Raw genomic sequence first — 11,862 nt, 5'->3', positions numbered from 1 at the left:
CGATAGAATTGTTTAGATGGGACTGTGTCCGAATCATGAAACATGCGCGTGTAATACACCGTGTTTATTAAAAGTCGCGAAATTGTCATTGCGGAATTAGAAAAAAATAATACTACTACGCTACTCAAGACGGCGTACAGTATTTACAAGTAGCTCTGCTCTGCTGGTCCTGCGAGAGATTTTTCATGAACTTCCCAGGATACATCCCCACGTGGTAAAACGTCGGGAGGTGGCGACCTTCTTTCACGACCAAAACATTCAAGCATCGAAACCGGTTCCCTTGCCAAAAACAAAACGGTGACAGCAAGGAGGTCCCCCTCCTCCTCGGAGCCGGTGCTTGGGCTCAGAGTTCATGGGGGCGAGGTCGATCACACCAGATGCAGTAGCCTCCACCTGGTCTCATCGGACAGCAACCATCATGTCGCTCACTCACATAACAACTTGCTCCCAGCGCTGCTCTCTCACAGGGCCGCTCATTCGTACCGCCACTCTCTCACAGGGGTACTCAATCACAGCACCATCATTTTACTTGAGGCTTGGTCAGGCCCAGCTGTGGGGGGCTTTTATTGCACCGACTCCCCAGGGCTGCCCTGGGACTCGCTGGTGCTGTATCTGCCCTGGCTGCCCCTGGAGCCAAGTAGTTGTGATTGGTGCAATTACATTTAGATGCTGTATAACTTCAAAGTGTTGAATCTGCTATTGTTTTGGCGGTGTCACAGGTTGGTGGAGGTCACACAGGATGTCACACGGGAGGTCGAGGGAGGTCGCGCGGGGTCACTTGAGGCCCAGTTTCTTCTTCTCTTTGTTCTTCTTGCGCACGATGTCCATGTTGCGGTCACGCCACGTGCTCTTGCGCAGCTTGATCGGCCGACTGCCCACGTACTTCCCTGCATCGACGCAGGAGAGGCAAAGATCCCCCATATAGCCTTTAACAGACTGTTGAGGCAAGTGCTGTTAGCAAGTAGCACCTATGAAGGCCGGCACAATACACGTAGAGGTGGGTGGCCAACACCACGCTCGGCCGTCTTTATCTTCCTCCCTGGTGCTTATGTTTACACTCTAAACCAGGTACTCATTTAAGGATACGTAGACCGAAAGTGGGGAGGCCAAAGGCTGGTTCAGATGTTCGTCACCGATATTGGCCGTGAGTGCAAGAGACCGTGTGAGCGAGCGAGAAATTGTGGGCGCGAGCGTGTGAGTGTGAGCATGTGAGAGTATGAACGAGCGTAAGAGCGAGCGTTTGAGTGCGAGCGTGCGAGCGAGCAGGCACCATTCATCTCGCGCATGGCGCGCACGAAGTCGTTGGGGTCCTTGAAGCTGACGAAGCCGTAGCCCTTGGTCTTGCCCGAGCGCTTGTCGCGCACCACCTTGGCACGCAGGAACGTGGGGTAGCGCGAAAACGCGCGCGCCAGTGTGTCGTCGCTCACCTCGTTACCCAGGTCTCCGCAGAAGATGCGGAAATCATCTGTGAGCGGAGACACGCGGGGGAGGGGTGTGAGGTGGCCAAATGGCTCGGAGGGCTTCATCATGGCCGTATCAAATACACGAATGCTGCAATTCCTCGCTTAACGCGGTTTCGACTAACTACTTTCTTGAGCTGCGTGGCCAAGTGGTGGGGTAACCTCAGTTATGTCTCCCCGCCATCTCACTGTGCATCGTAATACATCGCATCTCGCCATTATTCATCACTTTACCTGGCACTTTCCAGGAATGGATCTGTGTAAAACGAGGATGTACTGTACCTCTTTTTCACTGCCACATCTGCCAACATTGGGCCCTAATGGTTATAGGCGGTTTCGAATCTGGCTCAGGGCCAAGCAGGGCCCTGGGTGGAGCTAATCGCAAGTGGCGTCAGTTGGTACGCTGCCATCTGCTTCTCAATTCGTTCATTGCCTGCGACGTCAATGGCACAGCTCGACCACTACGGTGGGAAAACAACCTGGCGCCTCGTAGGCCGCCGAGTTCCTGAATTCAAGTTCAACCCCCGGGTCTGGATATCTCTTCATAATGGCCGTGTCAGAGACACTGAGCCAGCACCACTGAGAACCTGGGTTCAAATCCGGGTTTGAGCCACCGATGACGAAAGCTAACGGTCTCGGCGTTGCCAGCAATAATGGCTCAATTTATTAACATTTATACATTTTAGTTTGTTTTACGAACTAAAATTTCAGCTCTAAAAACGAAACTGAGGTTCGGCCTTTCAGGGCCCGGGATGCGTGCGCGGTCGCTCGTCCCGCTCGTCTCGTTCGTGCCGCGCGTCTCGCTCGTCTCCCACTCTCGGCAGTCGTGACCGTTACTCAGTTTCCCCGTTAGGGCAATACGAAGCGGGAAAATTTGCATACAAATGGAAAAGATTGACAATCGCGGGTTGCAGCAGCTGTTGTAGCTGCTGCACGGTGTGGAGGACATTAGGATCTAGGTCTGAGAATCCTGGTAGTGAGAATACAAAATAACCTTCAAACTTGGGGGTCGGGTTGAGAGTTTAGTTCATAACCACATGACAAAACAACATTCTAGAAGTCATTTATCAATTTTCACCACAAAACAATACAAGTGATCGCTGCATTACTTGATGCAGCGATCTTGCTGTGACTGTTCCACCTGAAGACAGAAGCTTGTGTTCCCTCCGAAACGTCGTGATTTAATTGTTTTATTTTTATTTTACCTACGTGACTTTACCGAAAAAAACCAAAGAGTATGAATCCTTGCAGTCACGAAAGCTTCAAATCTAGAATACAAGTCCAGCTCTGTGTGTGCAACTCTCTGCATTAAATTCCTGCTCTTGGCCAACATCAGCGGGAGATATTTGAACTGGTCCCGGGCCTCCCCTAGATCGACTCAGCTTTCAAACGAGTACCTGTTGCGGTGTGTAAACATCGCCATTGGGGAGACAAAGGCTGCCGGGCGTGGTGCTGTACCACACCCCTGCCTCGTAGGTGCGTTGTGCCGGCCTTCACAGGGCACTAACGGCACTTCTCCCAACGGTGCGTGTGGGGGGCTGCGCGGGGCATCTGTCTTGGTTTGTACGTACTGGGGTCCCAGTCCATGAGGCTGGCATCCTCCCAGGTGATGCCGGCTGCGGATCGCAGGATTTTCTTCACTTTCTCGGGACGGTTCTTCTTCGCCGGCTTCTCCTCAGACGACTCCGAGTTCTGCACGAGGCGGAGGAGGAGAGAGAGGACTCCATGCACGATCCGCCACCAAAACAATGCTGTGCCATTCGTCGTTAGTTTAAGTTCCTGAAGATCCCTGTATGTGGAGAAATACAGGAGTGGCTCGCTCACCACCCCGTGCTTTCACAGCGTGAGCGTGGCGAGTAGGGCGAGCGGGGTCAGTGGGGTGAGTGTGGTGAGTGTGGTGAGTGTGGTGAGCATGGTGAGTGTGGTGAGCGTGGCGAGGCTGCTGCTCTCTCACCTTCCCCGCCCCTCGTTCGCTCGTCCCAGCTCTGCCGCCGCCGCCCCCACCGCCGCCCCCACCGCCGCCCCCACCGCCGCCCCCACCGCCGCCCCCACCGCCGCCCCCACCGCCGCCCCCACCGCCGCCCCCCCCGCGCTCCGTGGGGGGGTGGTGGTGGTGGTGGTGGTGCGTCTCCGCTATGGGTGGCTCGTGGGGTGCGGGGGGCGGCATGACGGGGCCGATGATGGTGGAGTCGTCCACCTTGGTGGCGGCGACACCGCTCTCCTTCTTCTCCTGCGCCATGTGAGAGTGGCCCTCCTCCTGCGGGCGACACGGGGGCAGGAGGAAGACAGGAGGGGGCGTGAGAGACACGAGAGGGCGAGTGAAGGGCTGTGTGATGTCGGTATCGCAGCAGACCGTGAGCCAAGGGTCGGTAAGCAGCGCTACCCGGACACGCACGCGCATATTCACACATCTCGTTTTACTCCATCAGGATTACACCCGGCAATCGGGATTTTGTGCAGTAATCGGCGAGGGTGGTACCGGCGCTGTGGCCTTGACAGGTGCCGCGAGGTAGACGGTGGGGCCCGCCTGGATGACGGAGGGGTTGAGTTTGGGAGGTGCCTCCACTACAGCCGAGGACATCATCCCTCCCATTGGGGGGCCCTGCACGCAAACACAAATACAGAGATACACACACATACAATCATATACATAGTTATATACACACATAGATACACAGAGATACATATATATACACACACAATGATAGAGGTATACACAGACAAACATACAGTAAAACTTTGGATTGCGAGTAACTTGGTCTGCGAGTGTTTTGCAAGAAGAGCAAAAAAATTAAAGAAATAATTTGATAAACGAGCGATGTCTTGCAATACGAGCAGTACGTACAGTATATGATTTGTCTGCTGAGCGTCACGTGATCACAACTGAGCCAATGGTTCTTCTCTCTCGCTGCGGGATTGTGGGTAATCGTCTCCCATGCTGGGCCTCAGCTGGCGTGCCTCACTCGTACAGTCAACATCCGTGCGAGCGTATGCTCTTTACTATCGTGTTGTGACCACGTGTATACTGTTTACTATAGTATAGTGTTGTGACCATGTGTATACTGTTTACTATAGTATAGTGTTGTGACCACGTGTATACTGTTTACTACAGTACTAGTGTTGTGACCACATGTATACTGTTTACTGCAGTACTATAGTGTTGTGACCACGTGTGTACTGTTTACTATAGTATAGTGTTGTGACCACGTGTGTGTGCGTAAAGCATTTTTTAATTTTGTGTCCAAGTGTAGTGACTAGGCTCTAAGAAAAGCTGTCTCGGGTGTGGACCAATTAAATTCAAGGACAGTGCATATTATTATCAGAGTTGTCTTTTTTGTTTGCATTTTGACTGCTTGTGTTGTGGTCATTGCAAACATGATGCCTTGAATAAAGGTGTCAGTTTTTTGTGCCAGTTAAAAGGGTAAAACCTATTCCTATATGTAGTGACTGTTCTTTAGTAGCTGTACTGCAAGTGAAAGTCGTCCTACACAATAACCCTCCTCCGCCTCTCCTCTCTCTCGTCTCCCTCACACCAGCCACGTTGAAATGTAATTAATACATTTGATTACTTTATATTAAATTTAACTAATAAAAATATAAAAGGGTATTTTGTATTAATCTTTTTTATATGAATACAGTATTTTTGGGTTGTGGAACGAATCATCCGAGTTTACATTATTTCTTATGGGGAAATTCGCTTTGATATACGAGTGCTTTGGATTATGAGCATGTTTCCGGAACGAATTATGTTCGCAATCCAAGATTTCACTGTACGTGTATAATTGTACGATAAGTCCTCGCTTAATGCGTGTTCACACAAAGCGTCATCGCTATACCGAGGTTCTTCGATTCGGGAACACTTTTTGGACAACGCGGAACGTGCACCGTTATAACGCCGTTTCTGAGCGGTCGACAACAAACTGCTTTCTTGAGCTGCGCAGCTGAGCGGTACAGTGATACCATACGTGGAATGATAAAGCAGCGGCATACCCTCAGTTATTTGTCCCGTCATTTTACTGCGTGTGTGCGGATATCGTATCTCATGAAACTTTATCATATTATTTATGGGGAAATTGTTTTCGCTTAACACGGCACTTTTCAGGAATGCATCTACCGCGTTAAGGGACAACTTATGGTATGATTATGTGTGAAAGTTTGCCTTTTTGCATGTGTGCGCATTCGTCGTGCATATGTGTCCGCATAAGTGTGTGCGCGTGTATTCCTGCGTATTTGCCGCATTCGCGCACGCGTGTCTCTGTGCGCATGCGGTGCGCGAATCTCTGAATCTACGTACCGGAGGTAAGCCCATGGGGCCGATGGGTGGGGGCGGCCCCATCATGCCGTGTGGCCGGGGCGGCATGGGCATGAACGGAGGCGGGCGCAGCGGAGGCCTCAATAGCGGAGGCCGTGGCGACAGTGCCGTCGCGGCTGCAACACAGCAATCAGCGGTGTCACGTCTGGGCAGCGGCACGATAACACCGCGGTAAGAAGGTGGTGATGTGGCACCTTGCTATTGGGATGTACAGAGCGTCTACATTCACCGGTGACTCAAGGTGCCGATTCCAGCAGAACGGCACGGCATCACGACAAGAGCGGTGACGCAGTGCGGTAATGCATCATGGTAAAGGGGCATGGTAGGAGTATTCAAGAAATTATTATCTGGTGATAAGGCTGCTGCGGTGGCAGTGGTGCACAAGAACAAAAAACACAAAAACTTTACACGTTTGTCATCCCCATGTTTTGGGCAATGTGTCATGAAGAAAGGCCATTGCCTGAAACGTTGTCAATCATATTTTTCCTCTTTAGGCCTTAGTTTTATTGCCACATGTTAACGGGGAGAATATGGCAAGAGAGCGTGTGAACAATGCGGTAAGAGTGCAACACAATGCAATGTGTTTTGAGAGCACGTCAAAATGCGACCGCAACTCAAGATGCTGCAATAAAATTTTTATAAAATTAATCTTCACGCAGTGTGTGGAAACCCATCATTGCACACAAACACCGGAAGTTCAGCAACGTGCAAAAACAATACAATGCAAAATACTATTACCACGTCAGGGGAAACTGATACCGTGATGATTGCCATATAGTGAAATTTAAATGAGTACCGTATTGCATGGCGAAACATCGTATTGCGGCGAGCACGGTTTTGACCGGCACGCGTGCGCTTTGAAAGTCCACATTACCTGGCCTGAGTAGGACATGGGGGACAAACGCAGGCCTTGGTGGGGGCCTCATGGGGGGCACAACTGCATGGAGAGAAAGTGAGGGAGGGGGGAGAACACACCGTTAACGACTGCACTGTTGGTGAATACCGGTCGTCACAGACAGACTATGATAAGCGGAGTGGCCATGTAGATCATGGAGAATCAAGGAATCGACGCAATGGAGAAATGCAGATGCGCACGAAACGGTCTTTTCAAATGGACCGGAACCTGTTCCACAAAGTCTCCAATCGTGCAGACAGTGGAGATGCTGGACTGATAACTCTTTTCCAATTCACAACAAAGCCATAGAGAACCGTAATGAGCCAGCACGGCGTGGTTTAGGAAGTGCCAGGTTGTTTTTCCACAGCAGAAACTGTGCCATGTGGCAATACAGTAAAATCCCTCTTAACTAATCACTTAACGACAGGCCTCCATAGAGCCCAATGTGTTCGCTTACCAACCATTCCCCTGATAACGACGGGCTGTTATAGGTACAATAAATATTAATTTATGCATTTATTAACCATGATTCTTTTAAGATTATGTGTTTCTGTTGTTAGCATCTTTATGTATTGAAATCCATTGTTTAAATAAAAAAGCAAGTTTTTTGGGTGAGAAAGGGTAACTTTTGATGCTATCAGAACAAAAAGCCGTTAAAATGTATATCCTATACTCGCTTAACGACCAAATCACTTAACGGCTGGTTTTGTGGAACCAATTACCGTCACTAAGGGCGGTTCTACTGTAAACGCAAGACATCAGCGTGTTCTGACGCGACCCGAGCCCTGGATCCACCGTTTGATATCGGCTCAGCTCGACAAAGAACCAGTGGACAATCACCCATACCGTCAGGGAACCACACTGGGACAGCTCGAATGTGCAAGGGAAAAATGGGCAGACTACCTTCTGTGTGAACTACCCTGGACAATCGAGAGTTGACTGCAAAACTGAAACAACAGCACATTGAGGGCTCACCAAGTGCTATTCAGCCACCTGCCGGCCACTTGCCTCCATAGCACTGAACCAGTGGTGTAAATTGCTACCAAGCCTGGGTGATAAAACCCAGGGTCTGGAATTTTTCCAGACACATTATAGCCACTCATCCACCCACTCACTCGATCACTTAGCCAACAACTCACCAACTCAGATTTAACCTTGATGTTAACAATTATAAATTAATGTATTTTAACTTTATTCCAATTTATCTGTGACAATGATGGATATTATATGCATTATTCATTATGACTGGCATCGGCTGGGCTAAAGGCACATCATGCCGGTGACTGCGAGGGCCACGGTGACAGTGTCAGGGACGTGTGTGGTGGCCTTACACGGTGGCAGAGGCGGCATTGGAATGGGCCCTGCTGCAGCTCGGGCTTGCAGCAAGCTCTGTTGCACCTACATACAGACAAACAAACACGCAAAAGACAAAGATTCCCCCTCAGAGGTTTTATCTTAATTGCTCGATTGGGATTACACACAGCAGTAACATCGTCCCCTAATGTGCTGCAGACCGTATGCGTGAAACACAGCAGCGCCTTCTTTCGTGACAGCTTTGCGCTACCAAATGTTCTCAATTATGAACTATTACTATTAGTACCAGACTCGTGGGGGAAATGCTCTTAGCGAGCACCTTCAATGCAAAAGGGGATGGGGGGTGGCCGCCATTGTCATCCCGGTGCAGATGTTTATGCACCGCACCAGGGTACTAATTTAAGGCTCAGTCGACCTTGGGGTGCTGCAGCACCAGTTCTGAGTGACACAAACCAGAGCAAAAAGGAACATGCAAATGCCCCGACAGCTACTCGTCAGTTTCCGTCCCGCTGTGTTTCTTCATCGAGTGAGACGGTGCTCAACTCAGGTGACTTTTAGTCAGTTGTGGAATTTACACCTTCCCATGTCAGGTGCTAGTCTATCTAGAGCACAACCCACAGTTGTACTCTTTAACCTTTTCAACAATTAAAGTGATTGGTTGCAGATTCCAATTGTGCTCTGTGAGAGATTGAGAGTGCACGTGAGTATTACCAACATTACCAAAATTAACCACACTCAAAATTACAATGCAATTGTGATAAGGGCATCAATGTAATTTCCATTCATAACTCACGCAGCGAGCAGTGGACCAGCCTTGAAAGATGACGTCATGTAACTGCTTCTGAATCGACTCCCATGAGCCTCTTAGTTCGTACACACGTGGGCAGTGTTTGTGATTGATAACGCTAACAATCCAACGTTAGCAACGCGGGTGGGGATGTCACCCTCAGTGGAGTGAAGCTGACAGTGGACCGAGCCTGCTTGTCTCTCACCTGGTGGTACGTGTTGGAGGAGATGACTGGGCGAGCTTGGGAGGTCAGCGTTCCGCCCAGCACCTCCTGTTCAAAGCTGCATGGGCACAGATACGGTTTCACGTTCGCCAGGTGAGACCGCGATTATTCTCATTGGCAAGAGTGGCCCGGGTCACCAATCCCACAAAGGAGGAAATCAAGACGCAAATAGAAATCGGAGCAAAAACCCACCAAATATTGTAGAAATTGTACAAAAACAACGGCATTACAGCAGAAATCGAAAACAGTGCACATGTATATGCCAACATTCAATCAAAAACTATTTCTGAAGAAATCTAGCGAGGACGAATTACTTTTTTTAATCGCTCACGGTAAAATTACGCTGCAAAAACATCAAAATGGAATAAGGGTGATGATTGCACTAGGCATGTAAACAGACGAGGACACGTGTCAAATGCCAATGAAATGGAAGTTCTTAATTATCAGCTTAGCATGAAATCGTGATTTCAATGGGAGATATTGATGAACATTCAACCACATACGAAGACGCTCACAGATCCCCCTCACAGCCTTACAGGCTGTTGGGGAAAGTGGTTTTGGCGAGCACCAATTGTGGCCAGCAACACGCCCAGCCGTCTTTGTCTCTCCAGTGCTGATGTTCACACACGGCACCAGGTACTTATTTAATGCTCAATACACATAGGGGAGGCCAATGACCGGTTCAGATATTCGTCACTGGTGTTTTCCTTGAGCAGGAATTGACCTTAAAGACAAAGATCCTCCGTGTAGCCTGAACACACTGTTGGGGCAAGTGCTGTTAGCGAGCACCTATGAAGGCCGGCACGGCACACGAGGGGGTGGATGGGCAGCTCAGCAGCATGCTAACCGCTACACTACCGCTCCCCACCCTCTCATTCTCACACTCCCTCACACAGCCTCTCACTCCACGGTACGGCCGAGGAGAACGCGGGGACAGCCACAGGAGACAAGAAGATACAGGGACACGAGACGCGGGGACACGGGAGGGACACGGGGGCGGGAGGGGAGGCACGTGAGAGACACGGGAGGGGACACAGGGTCAGGGGGGACACGGGAGGGACACGGGAGAGACACGGGAGGGGACACGGGGCCAGGGGGGACACTCACAGCGCCATCTCCGCCTCCATCTCCCGCAGCTTCTGGTCCTCCATGGGGTCCACCATTTTGCCTCGTGACGTCCGCGTCGCGCGAACTGACGTCACGATGGAGAGGCGTCATCGTTACCACACGCGACGCTACATGACGAATACCCCGCGATGACGTCATCCGGACCGTGGCGTGTTGAAAATCGCTGCTGGTGTGGGGGAGCGGTGGCGTAGTTGGCACGGTGGGGGGCACAGGTGGCGCATCGGCCACTCAGCTCAGTCAGTTGACCCGTGGCACCTGCTGGGTCTGCCCCGTCACCTCCTGCCAGCGGGCGTTCGACACTTCACGTGGCCTTAACGTGCACCTAGCCTGGCACAAGCGCCGTGGGGACGTCACCGCCACTTAGTGACGAATGGCGCTTGTTGTTGTTGTTGGTACAGAGGTTAGCGCGCTGTGCTACGAACCCGGGTTGCCCGGTTCGATTCCCGCTCACGGCCTGATTCGGACCTGAGCCTCCCAGAATCAGAACTTTGTATTTAGACTCCCCTGGGTCGACTCGCCTTCAATTGAGCACTGCACCTGGTGCGGTGTGTAGCAAACATCGCCACTGAGGGAGACAAAGGCGGCCGGGTGTGGTGCTGTGTCATCTCGACCTTCACAGGTGCTGCTCGCTAACAGCACTTGCCCCAACAGTCTGTGAAGGCTACACGTGGGATCTTCGTGTGTCGGTGCACAATGAACAACTCGGCACCTCCGTCAACAACAACACCACAGCACACAACCTTGGCATGGCGATGTGCGGCTCGAAACAAGCTCAACAAGTTTATGTCATTCAATGAGAATTAACTGCGGGAAACGCGCAAAAACTTCAACGACGTGGTTGGTTTTGTTCCAGATTTATGTTTGCTACATTGCTTATTTTAATTTGGTCATTTTGATGACCCATATGTCTCGCGAGTTCTCAGCTGGTTAATTAAAATAAACTTGACACTTTAATTCTGGACATTTCGTAAATATACATCGCGATATTCTTGGTTCTTTCGGTAAAGTCACGCGGAAGGGAAACAATAAAATAATAAAAATCTAAAACAATAAAATTATCACGACGTTTCCACTGCAACACAAGCAATCATCATCAGGTGTGAAAACCACAAGAAAATGTGATGATTGCTTGTGTTGCAGTCGAAACGTCGTGAGAATTGTATTGTTTTATATTTTTATTACTCTTTGGTTCTATTGGGTAAAGTCACGTAGGTGAAAATAAAATAACAAAAAAATCACGACGTTTCGGCCACAACACAAGCGGCCTTCGTCAGGTGAAGGGACGAGACTGTCTGGAGGACAGCGCTGGAGTGGAAGAAGCCACGCTAAGATCACGACTTTTAAGCTGTGTGAGAAGAAAAAGACCACGCGCCTTGACAAAGGAATTAGCATATAATTTAGCATTGAAATGGCTCATTGAAATAGCTAAGTTAAAGTATACACATCCGCAGAGGTACCCCTTGACAAAGGAATTAGCATCGAATTTAGCATTGAAATAGCTGAGTGATTAGCTTGTAACTGGTCACAGAAATAGCTATGTTAAAGTTAAAGCATATACATTCACCGAGGTACCTAGTACTCATCAAACAGGAGAATTTAGCGAAACACAACCACGCTCAGACATCGGACCTGTGTGCGAGCAAACAAGGTGTTCTGACAAGGAAATTAGCATAAAAATTAGCATTTGCTAATTTCTTTGTCAGAACACCTTGTTTGCTCGCACACAGGTCCGATGTCTGAGCG

At 49.9% G+C, this 11,862-nt stretch overlaps 1 protein-coding gene across 1 annotated transcript; it reads right to left on the bottom strand.

Annotated features, from left to right (window-relative positions):
* Window positions 1–49: 49 nt before the first annotated feature.
* On the bottom strand, window positions 50–10,236 carry RBM42 (RNA binding motif protein 42). Its single transcript, XM_032964725.2, has 10 exons — window positions 10,099–10,236; window positions 8,974–9,049; window positions 7,999–8,065; window positions 6,647–6,709; window positions 5,755–5,888; window positions 3,940–4,062; window positions 3,415–3,717; window positions 3,032–3,152; window positions 1,271–1,465; window positions 50–887 (listed from the first exon to the last, which is right to left on the bottom strand). Exons 1-10 carry the CDS (start codon window positions 10,152–10,154, stop codon window positions 775–777), a joined length of 1,251 nt encoding a protein of 416 aa, XP_032820616.2. The 5' UTR covers window positions 10,155–10,236; the 3' UTR covers window positions 50–774.
* Window positions 10,237–11,862: the final 1,626 nt, after the last annotated feature.

This window comes from Petromyzon marinus, chromosome 32, assembly GCF_048934315.1.
Source record: "Petromyzon marinus isolate PM22_M1 ecotype Great Lakes invasive population chromosome 32, UKy_Petmar_22M1.pri1.0, whole genome shotgun sequence".
Taxonomy (NCBI): Eukaryota; Metazoa; Chordata; class Hyperoartia; order Petromyzontiformes; family Petromyzontidae; genus Petromyzon; species Petromyzon marinus.
This window is presented reverse-complemented; position numbering and strand designations above follow the sequence as displayed.